Here is a 16,474-nt window from a genome sequence, read left to right as displayed (position 1 = left end):
TCATCTCCTCGCCCTCACGATGAACCACTTCCACGACGAGGAGCAGGGCGGCCGTCAGAGGCACGGTAGTGTATCCAACTATGCCGCAAACGCGGGCAACCCAATTGTCGCGGACACTGGTCGCAGACGATCATCCATCGTTCCCGCCGGCGCAGTTGATGCAAGCCAGAAAGATGGCGTTCTCAACCAGAGGGACGATACGCTTCGAAAGATGTCCGTCGCCGTTCCCAACTTGGCCGAACTGACATCGGACGCAAAAGCTGCTGCTCAGCTGGAGCACAAGATGGGATTCCGCCAAGGCATGAAGCTGTACCCAAAGGCTATGCTCTTCTCCTGGGGTATATCCCTTGCAGTCATCATGGAAGGCTACGATACATATCTTCTCGGCAATTTCTTCGGTTTACAAACTTTCGCACGAAAATATGGTCACCTTACGGATCAAGTCAAAGATGGCGTCCCGCAGTATCAAATCTCTGCCAGTTGGCAATCGGCACTCGGCAGTGGCAGCGCTGCTGCGCAAATCATTGGTCTCTTCATCAACGGCATCGTGTCGGAGCGGATTGGGTACAGATGGACGATGATCATCTCCTTGCTGTTGATCACGTGCTTCATCTTCATTACCTTTTTCGCTGTCAACATTCAGATGTTACTTGCGGGCTACGTCCTTTCCGGCCTGCCGTGGGGAGTCTTCCAGACCCTGACCACGACATATGCCGCCGAGGTCTGTCCCGTCTCGCTCCGAGCATATCTTACTACCTACGTGAACCTATGGTCAGTATCCCAAAAATGCTTTACATGTAACAAATTGACTAACTGAACGGCAGCTGGGTCATTGGTCAACTACTCGCTGCTGGCATCCTCAAAGGTTTCGTCGGCAACTCCTCCGAGTGGGCTTACCGAATACCGTATGCCATCCAGTGGATCTGGCCACTCCCTATTGCTCTCATCGCCTTCTTGGCTCCGGAATCTCCCTGGTGGCTGGTCCGTCATGGCAGGCTCGACCAAGCGCGGGCCGCATTGCTCAAGCTCACGAATGCCAAGGCCAACGCTGAATTCAACGTTGAAGACACACTTGCTATGATGATTCACACTAATGAACTCGAAATCCAACAGACCGCTGGCACCTCCTACTGGGACTGCTTCAAGGGTGCTGATTTGCGACGAACTGAAGTCACCTGCGTAACATGGTTGATCCAACAAACATCTGGTTCTCCCATGATTGGGTGGGCAACTTACTTTATGATTCAAGCTGGTCTGAACGACTCCGATGCCTTCTCTATGGGTGTTGGCACATCTGCCATGGGATTTGTTGGTACCGTTGGTTCGTGGTTCTTGATGCCACACTTCGGTCGACGAACGCTTTACCTCTGGGGACAACTTATCATGTTCTGCGTTTTGATGGTCATTGGCGGCCTCGGTGTTCCAACTCAGACCAGTGGTGTCTCGTGGGGTTCTGGTGCCATGATCCTGATTCTCACTTTTGTGTACGATTTCACAGTCGGCCCAGTTTGCTACTCACTTGTCGCTGAGTTGCCATCCACCCGACTACGAATCAAGACCGTCGTCCTGTCTCGGAACCTGTACAACATCATGGGCATCATCATCAGTGTGATCCAGCCACGATTTATGAACCCAACAGCTCTCAATTGGCGAGGAAAGACCGGTTTCTTCTGGGGTGGCCTCTGCGCTTGTGGCATCGTGTGGACGTATTTCCGTCTTCCCGAGCCAAAGGGTCTCACATATGGTAAGCTTGATATTCCACTGGCTTATTGCCACATGCTAACACAATTGCAGCCGAACTTGATGTCCTCTTTGAGAACAAAGTTTCTGCGCGCAAATTCCGAAAGGTCGACGTCGACCCATGGAGATCTGACAACTTGGTCATTGTCCCTGAAGAGGATGCCTCTAGCCACGAGTACAACGAGAAGAAGCTGTAAGCGTTCTCCTGCGCGAGGGTATGCTAGCCGAGCGCTTCAAGGGGTTAGCGATTGGTGGTTGTGAATAACGATGGTGACGAATGGGGCGACAATGGATATGTGACTATGTACCCAATTTCAATGCCACGTGAATAACATAATCAAACTTATGTTGATGCACTATTGCTTCTTTCAACTCCTCGGTCTGCTATTCCAAGCACTGCTTAAAGCTCGTGTGACGGTCAGTAGGGACAATATTCATCTCCAATAAAGATTATTTCGGCAGCCAAATTATCGAGAGCTTACAATGAGACGCTTTCACAACCCTATGCTGCAATAGATTGTTCATATTGCTCCTGAAGCAGTCTTCTGTTGATGAGACGTTTTCTAGGTAGTTGCCAGCATGAGTACACATCTACAAAAGGAGAGGATTTTCCACCCACGGTTGCCCAGCGGAGCCTGTTCTCTCGCTAGACCTGCCACCTCGAACTCCATTAAAGTGCTCCAAACGCGCTAGTCGGCTGCAGGACGCGTCGCGTACAGGCCGCCACCAAGAGCGAAACTTATGACAAAAGTTCGAGGGGCGGCAAGCATTGATCTTCAATCGACAACAACCACTTAGCTAGACAGACAGTACCGTACTCAAGGAAGTTCGATCGAGCACGTCGCCATCATGGATCCCTCAGCAGCAATGTCTGCCATCGATGTTGGCAGTCTACAAGCCATCTTTCAGAGCACTCCAGGACGAGTCGAGCAGCCGGTGGTTCAGTGTGTTCAGATCAAGCCAATGCAGCAGAGCAACGGTGAAGCCACCGAGCGATATCGGGTGGTCTTCAGCGATACGAAGAACTACGTGCAAACTATGCTAGCAACATCAATCAACGACGAGATTCATCAAGACAGATTGAAGAAGGGTGTGGTTGCAAGACTCTTGACCTACCAGGCGAATAACGTCAAGGGGAAGAGGTAAGCTTTGCACGAGGGCGAAGCAGAGGATATGCTGATCAATCCAGAATTCTCATCGTGACGAGCATACAAGTCCTCGAAGAATATGGCGTTCACAACACTCTGGGCAGTCCGACGGTGATGGACATCAAAGATGAGGGTGCAACGAGCACAATCTCGAGCAACAATTTCTATGGCAATCAGCCTCAACAACAGCAGCAACAACGTTCGATGCCGACCCACAGCAAGCCTCCATCTTCCTCGGCGCATGCGAACCTATACCCGATCGAAGCCCTATCCCCATATTCTCACAAATGGACCATCAAAGCCCGATGTACAAACAAATCTGATATCAAGACCTGGCACAACAGAAATGGTGAGGGCAAGTTGTTCTCTGTCAACCTGCTTGATGACAGTGGAGAAATCAGAGCCACAGGTTTCAATGACCAGTGTGATCAACTATACGAGCTTTTTCAGGAGGGCAGTGTATACCACATCTCAAGCCCGTGTCGAGTGCAGATGGCCAAGAAGCAGTTCTCCAACGTCAACAACGACTATGAGTTGACCTTTGAAAGAGACACAGTAGTGGAGAAGGCAGAAGTACAAGACGATGTTCCTCAAGTCAGATACAGTTTCACGACCATTTCAGATCTGCAGACAGTCGACAAGGATACCACCATTGATCTTGTGGGTATACTGAAGGACGTTGGTGAAGTCAGTCAGATCACTTCCAAGACTACAAGCAAACCATATGACAAAAGAGAGTTGACACTCGTGGACGACACTGGCTACTCGGTGCGACTGACAGTCTGGGGAAAGGTTGCCTCCTCGTTCGAAGTGGCACCTGAACAAGTCATTGCTTTCAAGGGTCTAAAAGTTTCAGATTTCGGAGGCCGCAGTTTGAGTCTGCTGAGCTCAGGTTCCATGTCAGTAAACCCGGATATGCCAGAGTCGCATAAGCTACGCGGCTGGTATGACAGCCAAGGACAGAACCAAAACTTCTCAACGCATGCCAATGTGCAAGGGACAGCTGCGCCAGGCGAGAAGCGGTCGGATCAGATGAAGACTATAGCGGCTGTGAAGGAAGAGCAGCTCGGCATGTCAGAGTCAGCTGATTTCTTCAATCTCAAAGCTTCGATCCAATACATCAAGCAGGACAACTTTGCATATCCAGCGTGCATATCAGAAGGCTGCAACAAGAAGGTCGTCGAACTCGAGCCAGGTCAATGGCGCTGCGAGCGATGCGATAAGACTCACGAGAAGCCCGAGTACAGGTACATCATGTCTGTGAATGTATCTGATCATACCGGTCAATTATGGCTGAGCTGTTTCGATGAGGTCGGCAGGATGATCATGGGCATCTCTGCTGACGAGCTGATGGAACACAAAGAGGTTGACGAGAAGAAGGTCTCTGAGATCTTCTCAGATGCCAATTGTAAGACGTGGAATTGGAAGTGTTTGGCCAAGATGGATACCTTCCAGGACAACCAGAGGTACGTCCAGACTTCTCTATGCAGGAGCGCAGCTAACAAGTACAGGATACGATACCAAGTTCGGTCAGCTAATGCACTCGATTTTGTGGCTGAATCGCAAAAGTTGATCAACTTGATCAAGCAATATGATGGTATGAATGTGTAAGCGGGTGCGCAAGATCGCTTCACCATAACAAGTCCTGCGATTGGAGCATTACTGTAAGCAAACAAGCTCCGGTGTCAGCGAAGTGATCAAAGGCTGCAGCATGCAGGTACGAGGTTGAAGAGGAATGTTTTTATGCTTGAACGAGAAACCTAAGTGCAGTAAATATGTACAAATGATGAAACTTCTCCAACATGACCTCACAACCCAGCGGAGATATTCGGACGAAACACTTTTTCACAAGAATGCACAACTCGAAGTTACCTCGGACGTAGACAGCTTCAAGCTTCAGTCGCGACTTTGAACAAAACAGAGGCATATAGCAATCAATTGTAGTGCCTTCTTTGCTGATAAACATAAGCCCCCTAAGCCTACCTCCACCACCAGCGCCCTGAGTACAGATCTGGCAAACACCCTACTCTTGTAGTCCACGAAACGAAGTCAGTCAATCAGCAAAATCCTAGAATAGTTTATCCTTCACTACAAAACCAACAGTACCCTCCTACCCTACCCAAACCCCCCACCACCCCAACTACCTGCCCATCATGGCCCCCTCCATCCCCAAAACCATGCGCGCAGTCGACATCCACAACGGCAAAGGCGACGCCTCCGCCCTCTACATCAACTCCGAAACACCCGTCCCAACACCCACAGGCAGTCAGGCTCTGGTCAAGATTCACAGCTTTGGCTTGAATCGTATGGACTTATTGCAGCGAGAAGGCCAATACCCCGTCCCGCCATCCGCCCCCTCAACCCTCGGCGTCGAGTTCAGCGGCACAATCGCCTCCCTGCCCGACTCACCCGCCGTCGAACACGGTTGGTCCGTCGGCGACGAGGTCTTCGGGCTCGCCTACGGCGGCGCATACGCGGAGTACATCGCCGTTAGCACGCATATGCTCATTCATAAGCCGGGTGAACTATCCTGGGAGGTCTGCGCGGGCATACCCGAGACATGGATTACGGCTACGCAGGCGTTGTTTTTGATTGGGGAGTTTAAGCAGGGCCAGAGTGTGCTGTGGCATGCGGGGGCGAGTAGTGTTTCTATCGCGGGAATTCAGCTTGCGAGAGAGGAGGGCGCGGGCGCGATTTATGTTACTGCGAGTAGTGAGGAGAAGATTAGTTTCTGTGAGGAGTTGGGTGCAACAAGGGGGTTTAATTATAAGGAGGGGGATTGGAGTAAGGAGTTGCTTGATGCTACGGGGGGAAGGGTGTCGATCTGATTATTGACTTTGTGGGGGCGAGCTACTTTAATCAGAATCTTGATGCTGTGGCGAAGGATGGACGGATTGTGAATTTGGGGTTTTTGGGTGGGAATATGGTGAAGGGGGATGTGGATATTGGGAGGTTCTTGAGGAAGAGGTGTAGGTTTGAGGGGAGTAGTTTGAGGAGTAGGGATGAGGAGTATCAGGGGAAACTGAGGGATCAGCTTGTTGAGCATGCGTTGCCGAGGTTTAAGGATGGGAGATTTAAGGTGCCGGTTGAGAAGGTCTTCAAGATGAGTGAGATTAAGGAGGCGCATGACTTGATGGAGAGTAATAAGACGAAGGGGAAGTTGATTTGTAGGGTTGATTGAGGTTGTGATGCAGGGGGATGGAATGAGGATGGGCACATGTCCGGTTTAAAGCATTGGGAAATGCCTTAGAATCTCAACGGGTATCTATGCTTTTGTTTTTTCTTCGTCTTGTTGGCCGCTCGTTGCCTTCGAATTCTATCTCATCCACAATCGTAAGCATCATAATCATCTCCTTCGTATCATATGCAGACACATATCGCTTTGACTCCGCTTCGCTATGGCGTGTCTACCCATGCCTACACCCATAGGTTGACTGGTGCCTTGCAGCTATATATGCCACTCTAGAAGTTATTGTGCTGCGTGCAAAACTCATTGCTCATGAGCCGCCGTTCACTGCTAGATTCTTCATTGCATCTTGCACGTTTTCGCCAACCTTGACTTTTTCTGCATCTGGACCTTCCACTGTGCCGTCTGGGTTTGTTTTGACACCTGGGTATCGTGAACCCTTGTCCTTGGGCTTTTTATCTTTCTTCTTTTTATCGGTCTGCTCTGGGTAGCCGGCCTCAAGTGCTTCCTGCCACTCTTTGTCAGCCTGAAACTCAGCTTGTATGGGTGCAAGAACTGCGTTCAGCGCTTCTGCCACGCCTGCTTTAAGTAGCTGTGGAGTAAGAGTATCTGCTTCGTAGGCTTTGCGGATATCCTCGACGTTGCTGTAAATCAGCGGATCTCCTTCTCTTGGGGCGAATTTTATGCTGGAGGAACCATCCTTGCTTTGTAGCGCGCTTATTGGAAGTAGGACGTATTCAATAAAAGCGATGAGACCATTGCCTTCTGCAACTTGTGCTTGTGCAAATGCCTTTTTTATCTTGGATGTGACTTGCTCTGGAGTATCCAGTACGTCGATCTTTGAGTTTGGATCGGAGGCTGACATCTTCCCACCTGCTTGTAGACCTGGCACCATTGGATTCATCATGTGTATGCGCTCCTTGTAACCAAGCTTCGGTAATATGTCTTGGGCCAATACAAAGATCTTTCTCTGATCAACACCACCAAATTGCGCGTCGACTCTCAGATACTCCTCATCCAGGGCTTGCATGAGAGGATAGATGGAACCGGCAAGGGTAGGGTTGTCAATCTGCTTGACGACTTCGGACCCGGCTTTCTTCGCGTCGTGCTCGGTGACGATGGTCATTAGTCTGTAATTGTCCATGGAATATTCCCTGCTGAGCTGATATTCTGAGCCATTCACGAATTCCAGTTTGTCCAGACTGACGCCGACTGCTTTCAGCAGCGACTGTACCACTCTCTTGTAGTGTATCGCTCTCTTCTGAACCTGTTCGATAGGCGCTTTCGTGTTATCGAGGAAGCCGTGCAAGTCAGCCATCAAAATCTTGACCTTACATCCTGCTCTTAGGAATTCCGCGACTTTGATCATAGGCACGAAATAGGCGCAATGCGGTCGCCCAGTGATCGCTGTGCCCCAGTAGAGACTTAAAGGCCGCTGCTGCTTGACTATGATGTCCTCTAACCAATCTTCATGTAGGACCTCTTGCAGTTTCGACTTGATCAGAGCCAACTTCTGCTCTGGTGTGAGTTCTGCGGCCATGGTGGACGGCCAAAGTCAAGCGACGAAACTGTGAGTATAGGGTATGTGAAGCACGAATGCGACCAGTCGACCGATTGTGGTTGAGTCTATAAATGTGTTGCCCTTCAATGAACTTGGGTAACTCAAACTTTTGCTGTGCCGCACCTGCATTCCCGCACCGCACGCGATGCCCGCCCGGCCCCCAAAGTGACGTTGCTTGGCAGGCACCCGTTCAAGGAACCCTGAAACAATCTCGTGTTCCTCGTATCCCTTCTTCGAACAGCGGCATCCTACGACCTCTGCACGTACATCTAACAGCGCTACTACTTCTTCTGCGTGACTACTTCACTGCAGAACAACATACATAGGACGGATATCGGCAAATGGATGTATATGGTTCTTTTCCACAGCTATGTGTTCGATACGCCATGCCCCCCTACGCGGTTGACCTAGAGTGTCCTTCCTGTCCGTCCGTTGACGACTCAACCTTCGATCTGATGTTGCGAACTGCTCTTGTTTGAAGATCATGCTTATGCTGGGGGCATAGCGTCAACTTGATTTGCGCCTTGCAATTCCGACACCCACTTCACTCGCTCAGGCGCATACAACTCGGCACCTGGCTTGAGGCTGTTGATGACATTGACATCGTCAAGGATACCCGCCTTAATGACCCTCATTCCGTCAATGCCGCCGAAGGTGTCGCCGTATCGGTACAGGGTCGTGCCCTAAACAATTGTCAGTCAACGGTGCTGTCAAAACCTCATTACCCCTTACACAATCAGCGCAGAAACAGCTGGTGATCTTCTTCCCGCTGTCTGCTGTCTTCGAAATCTCTTTTGGAGAACCAGAGAGCACCTTGAACTGCTGGCTCGGTACAACGATGTTGTTACTGTAGTTGCCACCACCCTAGGGAACTTGTTAGAAACTGGGGAACTGGGTCAGGATGGGAACCCGTGCAATTTTCCTACAATCAACGCAGTGACAGAGAGCCTAGGGCTTGTCAGTGAGGAATACAAGCGATTCAAGGTGCGCTGACCGTCATGGCTGGTTCGCCATCATATTCGACCTTAATGTTACCACAGAAGCAGCTTCCGGAAGGCATTGTGGTGATGTCTCGTTTGCGAGTATAATATAAAAGGTATGTCGATGTTTCTGTGCTCTAGTTTGGTATTCAGTTACTCTGCTTGTACGCACCCGGAAATGCTGCGGCAGGTTTTGGATTACAGCATTTATATAGCTTCGAATGCCCCTCCCTTTCGTCCTTGCGGTCCATATTTATTGTCTCCAAGTGGGGTGGTATGGACAGAGCTATCTTCAAAAGTATGGTAACTGAGATCTTCTCGAGCCTCACTACTACTGCAATGGTGCCACTAGAGTACTACCTAGCAAACAGCAGCAGCTACTTTTCATGCAGGAATGACGTCGCGTATCTGTCTGACCAGGATCTGCGGGGTCAGCAAATCTAGACTCCTTTACCTTCGTACGAGAAAACGGTCGATGACTATCAACGGCTATCCACATACCTGCATGCGCACCGATCAAGCCCGACTGATATTTGTCAACATCTGCACCCTACGATCCATGCTGCTACAAAGCACGGTGGACAAGCACTAACTTCTATTCGAGACGCTCTCACTTCAGACTGCTGGATGTTCAAGCTGGAGAAGCTGGAGTCTGGGAAAAGCAACTTCTCAATGTCTTGGTTGAGCAGACGCACACAGCTAGCTACTTCTGATGGAGTGAATGGCAGCCTCATTTAAGGAAGGCGCCATTCGTCTTGTGAAGCTGCTCATCGTAATATGGCTGGAAAGCCAGCCAACCTTTGGCGTCTGTGCCGACTTGCTGGTATGTGAACTCCGCCTCTTCATCGCTGATCAGAATTTTCCTATACCCAGGCCTGTCGCTCGCTGCCGCGTCAGCTAGCAGCTGAGCATGACATGTCTTGTCCAGGCTGATGAACCAGAAAGCCGCTGCATCAACAGTCTCGGCGCAGGTAAGCAAACCATGGTTCTGAAGAATCGCGGCCTTGCCATTACCTAGAGCTTTGGCAATTCTCTTGCCCTCTTCCCGATCAAGGACAACTCCACCAAAATTGTCATCTGCCATAGTCAGTAAACATCAATGGTAAGACTCGTATTGGGAGATGTCCTGGAATCAGAGCGCGCAGCTGAAATGCATGTTCAATGCATAATCGATGCTTTGGCTGAAGCTCAAGGACGAAATGGTTTGCTTGGGAAAAGACCTACACACTGCATGGCTTTTGTAGAAGCGCAACGAGTCCTGTGTCATCATGTCCAACTCTCGCCCGAAGACACTGAACGCCTTACCGTGTACAGAATGTGCATGACAAGCTGCATGTACATCCGGTCGGGCCTTGTGTATCTCGGAGTGGATGGCAAACGCGGCAGCATTGATAGGCTCATCACCTTCAACCACAACGCCGTCTTCGTCCACCAGAATCAGGTCCGAGACTTTGATCAGGCTAAAGTGCATAGATAAGGGGTTCAGCCCTACAGAAATTCGTCAGCATGTTGTGGACTCTTGCCAACAGTCAGCTTACAAAAATGATCGGTCAGTATGGGGTCGCGGACACTGATGTGCCCCGCGACACCCTCATCGAATCCTCTGTCAGCGAAGACGCGGAATGCCGCCGCCAGGTGTTGCTTTCTATATAGACGCTCTTCTTCAAGCTTCTCGAATTTAGGGTATGATCTGATATTCAGCTGCTTGCCGGATTTCGTCTTGCCTAAGGCCCCGAGCTTGGTGTTCACTGCAGAGGAATCATCGTAGACATCGAGTGCCGGTGCCATTTTTCCGTTGTTAGGCCGAGTTGTCGTTCCAAGTGTGGTGTCGCAGTCTGACTGTGTCTAGTGGCCGACTTTGTCTACTAGTACAGCATCTGGATCCCTCTCCATATTTCTATGCTAGGTGGCAACAGACCCTTCTCATCTAGCCGGCCCACGCCGGCTAATCGGCATTTCGTGCGGAGGGGAACCGTCTCCGCACTTTCTTGAACACTTCCGGCCTGAGGCATTCTTCTGGCTCAGCTTCCGGCGGGATCGATCCAAATTCCGGCCCAACTCGAGACGCCGACGGCTCAGTCGGTGTGTCGACTTGTTTGCGATATACAAAAACTGGCCTTAAAGTGTGGAGGAAAGATAATGCCTGGCGGAAAGTTTGCTACTTAAAGGCTGCGCAGGATCTACCACAATCGGCGCTCCGTTTATCCCTTTGCAGCGTTAGTCTGACCGGAAAATGCCTGACAAGGCTGCCACTGTCCAGAATGGGTGCGTTGTCGTTCACAAGCGTCTGTGGACAGGCATACAGGGAAGAGATTGCCCGGGAAGCCTGAAGTTCCTCGCCATATTCGCCCCAAAATCCGAACGTCGCTGCCAGACAGAAGCGCACTGGCCCCAAATGCTCCAACAAACCTCCCGCAAGGACGGCCGGCTGCAGCTTGTTTGTCTTGACTTTCCACCAAGGACCTTAGCATGTGCATGCAATTTCCAGCCCTATGCTGCTCGCGAACTTGCCAAACCCTATGCCACGCGTAAACAATACGGCCTTGTGGAGCAGTGTCAGACTCCGAGTCCGCGGTGAAGTGGAAATGTAGTCGTCTGTCAGCGGTTGGCTTTGGGATTGGCTACGAAGACAAAGGCCTAGAGTTTGTTCGACTGACTTATAATCATCTTGTCGCTTGCTACTACGCCAAAGCAGAAGTCACTTCTAAGCTCGGGTTCGATCCTTGTCGAAGACAAGAAAATAACACCGTTGAACATTTGTGTTGCCGATGCTCGCATAGCTTATGCGTGACGAACTTGCGGCAGCTTGGCTAGCTCGTTGGGCGTACATTCACGCGTTACACATATGCTAGTAACAAAGCTATAACCTAGGCAACAATCCACCTGGCTCATGACCGCTCTTCTGCTTGCTTGACACCTCTCACTTTGAAACTCGATATCAGCCTTACACATCATACAACACTCAAAGTGCTACGCGGTTATCGTATTGCATTGCAGCTATGGGTGCCAGCAAGTTATCGTACATCGTCCACTATAGAGCCAAGAAGAAGGAAGCGGCTGAAGAAGAGAAACGAAGGAGAACAGAAGACGCGCAACGACGACCAGAGATCATTGATCCTTCATTCGAACTATTCGGCCAGAAGACACCACCGTCAGAGCAGATCTACGATGATCCGTTCAGCCGTGACACAGTGACTACGCCGCCGGCGTCGACCAACGATGACTGGCTTTTTCAGACCAGACGAGCAAGCACGTTACCAAGAAATTACCAATTTGAGCCATACTGCGAAGTCACGCCGAAGTCGTCAGTCTCAAGCCAGAACTCGGCTGCAAGCGATGCTCCCTCGTCAAAAGACCAACGGATGGGCTGGGATGTCGCAACAACTGCCAGACCACGACCACAATCGTATCTGCCATCTTCTGCTTCAGCATCATATTCTCTATCAATGACAGACCTACACCGAAGCACAGAATACAAATCACGACGGCAGAGCAGTCACATCAGTGGCCAGTTGCATGACAGCCTCCCAGACTACACACAAAGTCAACGGTCTCAGCCCAGCTACAAGCTAGAGGCTTCCCTAAGTCGACCCTTCAGCATCGATGAGCCTCTTGACTTCCTGTCGGAACCTCTGCAGGATGATCATCTCGACACAAGGCTACCATCAATACCAGAAGATGGCAACGGCAACGTCCCAGACCACAGAGACGACCTCATCAAGCGAGGATACAGCGCATAACCTCAATAATATCACACCACCACAATTTCATCTGTCTGATTACGTACCCATTTTCTCACCGGTTGAACTTTTGTATGTAATCGTTTATCAGCGCTAGCAAGGAGTCTATGGAGCGGATTGAGAGCTTGGGAGCTATGGTTCTGTGCCTAGCAGGGATGATACGGATAATTCTAGGCATGCTCATTTGACGATTGATTGATACCCTTATTTACTGCCTGAAGTCAACGAGTACGCTCATGACCACTCCAATGATAATTTCGTGTCTCAAGACAATAAAGTAACATGTTGTTACTCTCCTCGTCAAGCCACGTTTCACGATACTCGTAACATCTCCACGAAATAATCTAGAACCACGCGCGGTAGAAGCGACCTCGTTCATAGATTGCACCTCGAGCTCCCCACTAATTACAGTGGATAGATGAGTAGCTCCCGCGCCGTTCAGCCGGGCCTTAATCATCACGTCCTGCCCTGCCGCGCACCTGGCGCGCCGAAACCTCCAAGATGACGGAATCTTTCGAGCAGCCCTGAAACACGTCAGCGACCAGAGACTCTATCATTTGTGCACAATAACCCTTTCTGTTGTCGCAACAATGTAGAGTCCTGTATTCAAACCACACTATTGTGCGAGCACGCATCCACGATCGACAGCTCCGTCCGTCCTGACCGCACAACTCATCAATCCGAAAACAAGTTTTCAGCCTTTCGCCAAAGTTCATTATTGACAACACATCGACCGGCCGAGCATGCAATGCAGCGTGAATCATGCCTGATTTGGCCCCGAACGCATGATCCATTGTAGATTACAGGGAGTGCCCTGCCGTCCACCATGTGCATTTGCAAGAGGGGACATTTGCACGCTGCTAACTGGCATGAGATTAGCTTGTACGGCACCGTAGCTTGTCAGCCTTACGGGCGGGTGTTCGGAGGTTAAGTTATCGTAAGTAGCTGGCCTGGTCGGCGATCATCTCTTGGTCTGTTTCTGCTTTGGATAGACGATTGCTGGCCTTGAAGAGCGGTACAAGCCAGTCGATTGAGAACTCGGCGCCATGAACTCTACGGCGCTTCGACACCCTAGCTATCTTGACTGAATTATCAGTGTAGCTGCGAAAACGAACAGGAGCAGGACGGGACACGAGCTCAACATTAGCAGCTTGTGTACCAGGCAAGATCTGACATTATTGTTATCTAGCATGGGTGCACGGCATTTACGACAGGAAATGGTCTCCGTTGCGCAATGTGGTGCTTGTCCCACGCCGGCGGCTCCGAGACCTACATCGAGTATGTGTCGCGGCATGAAGACTATTGTCTGCTGTGCTCGTGGTGACGAGTGCTTGCATACGTTATTAGTGATCTGTGTGCAAGCTGAGAAGGATGTCTTGAGTTGGCGTACCATTACCGCGGGTCAAGAATGGAATGTTGGGTCGGTTCTTATCATATCACGATTGATGCAGAGTACTGTAATGTATTGACTTGAGAGTGGGAGGGAGGACACCACTGCACTTGTGATCTGGAAAGCTATTGTGGTGCAATGTTTATCTTGTACCTTTTGCACACGAAACTGTTTTGCTTCGATCAAGCCAACATATCTGTACAGTAGGGAGCTGCTCCCTTCCTTCTCGAAGTACAGCATCGTCCGTGGTATCCAGTCGTCAATCATAGTAGTCACGACGTGAGGCAGTTCCGCAAGATGACACGAATTATCATAGAGTTGAACGGCAAGAATGTATAGTATAATGCTACTCTGACCGAGATGTAAAGCCCTGTTCTCTGACATGTATCTCTTCTGAGCTTCACTACCTTGATCCTATCCATGCACAGCTCGTTCTGGCAATGAACCATCCTCATTCATCCTCCCAAATCTGGAACGGCTGCGATCCTGACTCTAGCCAGTACTGCAGGGACCCCTTCTCCAGAGTCGAGAAAAATTCCTCGTGCTCGGCGTTTGTACTGGTTCGGCCAGCTCTTGTCAACCACTTGAGTTCGGAGGCCAAATCCGATATAGTCTGGCAGAATGTTCGTGCCTGGTTCTGAAGGCCTGCTAACTGCTCTGCCAAATCATCGAAGATTGCGCTTGCTCTGAAGTCCCATGCAGTGATTGGTTCTTCACGATGGTTGCGCTCTAGTTGCACCTCGATACCTTCTGCTTCTCCCACAATTTCAAGCAGGTTGTTGACTCTTGCAATGACCTTGTTGTGGGTGTGATAAACTCGGACAGTGATATCAGCGTCTGCAGTGGCATAGTCGACGGAGGTAGGATTTGATTCTGGTGACGGTGCTGATTCTCGACCTGCTTGGGGCCGAGTCTCCTTGTCTGTAGATGGACTGATGTCTGTGATTCGAAGGCGCTTCGCAGGAGGTTCTTTTGAGGGTGTATCTTCGACTGGGTTTCTGACTCTCTTCCGTGGTTGTATGGTCAAGTCTTTGAGATGGTCTGAATTGTTGTCGTTCTTTTGGCCAGGCCTAGAGGCTGCGTTACTCTTGATAGCTTCTGACACTTTCAGTGCTGTGGCGTTCTCGGACTGGAGGATATCTTCGAGGACTTGGTGGTAGCAGGAGGCTTTCTTGCAGGCATCCCATTTATCGTACCAATGCGTTGCAAGACCGGAAGGCCCTATAGGCAGTATCGACAAGTACATCGACAGGACGTTGTTCAACCTGAGCCTTGGTACTGAATCGTTTCGTATAGAATGCTTTGGCAGAAAAAGGTCCAAATCTAGGCCGTCCCATGGCGTAGCGAACGAAGTTTGAGTGCGCTGTTGCGCAGGGCCTTCATTGTCTCGTAGATCTGTCTGCGACATCGATGAATCCATGACAACGTCGTTGTCCGGTTTGATGGCCAGACTAGTTGACGAACGAAAAAGGGACGATTATTGTGCTCGTGATGCAATGTTTGTGAGCGACGGACGGAAAAGGTTTCGATCCGTAATGGTGTTGTCCTGCTGCTATCACTTTCCTCTCGCACCGGCTTTCTATGAACCATAACACCGACTTAGAACCCCTACCCATCAACAGCATGGACATGAACCCCTTGAGCAGTTCTACTCGGGTCCTACCACCTGTTCCCGCCTCCCCTGCAACGTATTCGACCTTCCAATTAGCACCACAACACAAGCAGGCTAGTCTGTTCATAAATGAGCTTGAGCCCGAGCTATGATTCTTGAACGCAGGCAACTCGGTAGGGCTATAAGCCTGCAACGCATCCCCATTCCTCGAGCTTCCTAGCCTTTCATAATCAAGAGAGTCGATCGTCAGCATAACGCTCATGCCCAGTGGGCAACGGCAGAAAGAGGGTAAGTTGAAACAGGAAATACAAGCGAGAGCATCCATGCTGCTTGAGCGATTGAGAGGGAACGTACCTGCTGCGAAGAGACGAAGCTGGCATGAGCTTCATAGGCCATACGAGAGCTGTGCACTCTGCTCCGATGGACGCCCGATCGCGACTGTGGTAAGCCGGAACATGCAAGAGCGTAGACCATTGTTGATGGTTCCTCGGAACCACGACTCCTTGCTGGAAGCCATACAACGAGCCGGTGGTCTGAAGGCTGGAGTATTCGGCTTGACCCTGTGACTTCGACAAGACCTGTAACGCGTCTTATCGGGGTTGCTGGCGACTCTTTGCTGGCACAGACAGAGTCAAGACAACTGCCTTGGAGCAAGTCTGACTTTCTGTTGCTCGGTGACCAGTATAGCCTGCGCCACGAGATGAGCTCATGCAGCCGGACGTGTGCATATTATCTCTGCGTGAACCACGTCTCTGTCATAGACAACGACCCGGCGTTGGCATTCACAGCCACATCTCCGGCGAGCATGCTCGACTCTCCTGGTATCAAGGCAGCGACCCTATGGACATCCTTGGAATCGCGTCAATGATATATCAAAAAGAGAAGCTCTTCAGCGACGTGATCACTTCCGGAATGGTCGGGAGAAACTTGTGGGCATGGGGCGCAGCAAGGAAGGCGCATTCGGCGCATGGTAGCCGGTGCCATGGCCATCCTTGGCTCAGAGTAGCCAATTACAATGCCGGACATGCCTGCATCTCCGGGTCCTCTCTGGCTGGGGCAACACCTTTGAGACAGCGCTGACGTGCCTCTTGCTTGCAGATGAGATCGTACTTCGGA

At 50.6% G+C, this 16,474-nt stretch overlaps 8 protein-coding genes across 8 annotated transcripts; 4 read left to right on the top strand and 4 right to left on the bottom strand.

The window, feature by feature from the left end:
* Positions 1-19: 19 nt before the first annotated feature.
* Positions 20-1,937, top strand: PMZ80_000433 (uncharacterized protein; the record flags this gene model as incomplete). Its single annotated transcript, XM_064868884.1, has 3 exons — positions 20-771; positions 825-1,744; positions 1,795-1,937. 3 exons carry the CDS (start codon positions 20-22, stop codon positions 1,935-1,937), a joined length of 1,815 nt encoding a protein of 604 aa, XP_064734381.1.
* A 652-nt stretch (positions 1,938-2,589) lies between these two features.
* RFA1 (Replication factor A protein 1) lies at positions 2,590-4,499 on the top strand (the record flags this gene model as incomplete). The annotated part of the gene is made up of 3 exons (XM_064868883.1): positions 2,590-2,882; positions 2,930-4,354; positions 4,400-4,499. The coding sequence occupies 3 exons, from the start codon at positions 2,590-2,592 to the stop codon at positions 4,497-4,499; spliced, it is 1,818 nt and encodes a 605-aa protein (XP_064734380.1).
* Positions 4,500-5,041: 542 nt separating this feature from the next.
* Positions 5,042-6,069, top strand: PMZ80_000431 (uncharacterized protein; the record flags this gene model as incomplete). The annotated part of the gene is made up of 2 exons (XM_064868882.1): positions 5,042-5,704; positions 5,752-6,069. The coding sequence occupies 2 exons, from the start codon at positions 5,042-5,044 to the stop codon at positions 6,067-6,069; spliced, it is 981 nt and encodes a 326-aa protein (XP_064734379.1).
* Positions 6,070-6,385: 316 nt separating this feature from the next.
* TYS1 (Tyrosine--tRNA ligase cytoplasmic) lies at positions 6,386-7,615 on the bottom strand (the record flags this gene model as incomplete). Its single annotated transcript, XM_064868881.1, has 1 exon — positions 6,386-7,615. One exon carries the CDS (start codon positions 7,613-7,615, stop codon positions 6,386-6,388), a length of 1,230 nt encoding a protein of 409 aa, XP_064734378.1.
* Positions 7,616-8,124: 509 nt separating this feature from the next.
* Positions 8,125-8,696, bottom strand: PMZ80_000429 (uncharacterized protein; the record flags this gene model as incomplete). Its single annotated transcript, XM_064868880.1, has 3 exons — positions 8,125-8,319; positions 8,369-8,500; positions 8,631-8,696. The coding sequence occupies 3 exons, from the start codon at positions 8,694-8,696 to the stop codon at positions 8,125-8,127; spliced, it is 393 nt and encodes a 130-aa protein (XP_064734377.1).
* A 650-nt stretch (positions 8,697-9,346) lies between these two features.
* Positions 9,347-10,404, bottom strand: PMZ80_000428 (uncharacterized protein; the record flags this gene model as incomplete). The annotated part of the gene is made up of 3 exons (XM_064868879.1): positions 9,347-9,693; positions 9,841-10,104; positions 10,155-10,404. The coding sequence occupies 3 exons, from the start codon at positions 10,402-10,404 to the stop codon at positions 9,347-9,349; spliced, it is 861 nt and encodes a 286-aa protein (XP_064734376.1).
* A 1,211-nt stretch (positions 10,405-11,615) lies between these two features.
* On the top strand, positions 11,616-12,356 carry PMZ80_000427 (uncharacterized protein; the record flags this gene model as incomplete). The annotated part of the gene is made up of 1 exon (XM_064868878.1): positions 11,616-12,356. The coding sequence occupies one exon, from the start codon at positions 11,616-11,618 to the stop codon at positions 12,354-12,356; it is 741 nt and encodes a 246-aa protein (XP_064734375.1).
* Positions 12,357-14,197: 1,841 nt separating this feature from the next.
* Positions 14,198-15,166, bottom strand: PMZ80_000426 (uncharacterized protein; the record flags this gene model as incomplete). Its single annotated transcript, XM_064868877.1, has 1 exon — positions 14,198-15,166. The coding sequence occupies one exon, from the start codon at positions 15,164-15,166 to the stop codon at positions 14,198-14,200; it is 969 nt and encodes a 322-aa protein (XP_064734374.1).
* Positions 15,167-16,474: the final 1,308 nt, after the last annotated feature.

Source organism: Knufia obscura (genome assembly GCF_036327395.1).
Source record: "Knufia obscura strain CCFEE 5817 isolate CBS 148926 chromosome Unknown scaffold_1, whole genome shotgun sequence".
Lineage (NCBI taxonomy): Eukaryota > Fungi > Ascomycota > Eurotiomycetes > Chaetothyriales > Trichomeriaceae > Knufia > Knufia obscura.
Note: the sequence above shows the minus strand (reverse complement) of the source record. Positions and strands in the feature narration are given on the sequence as shown.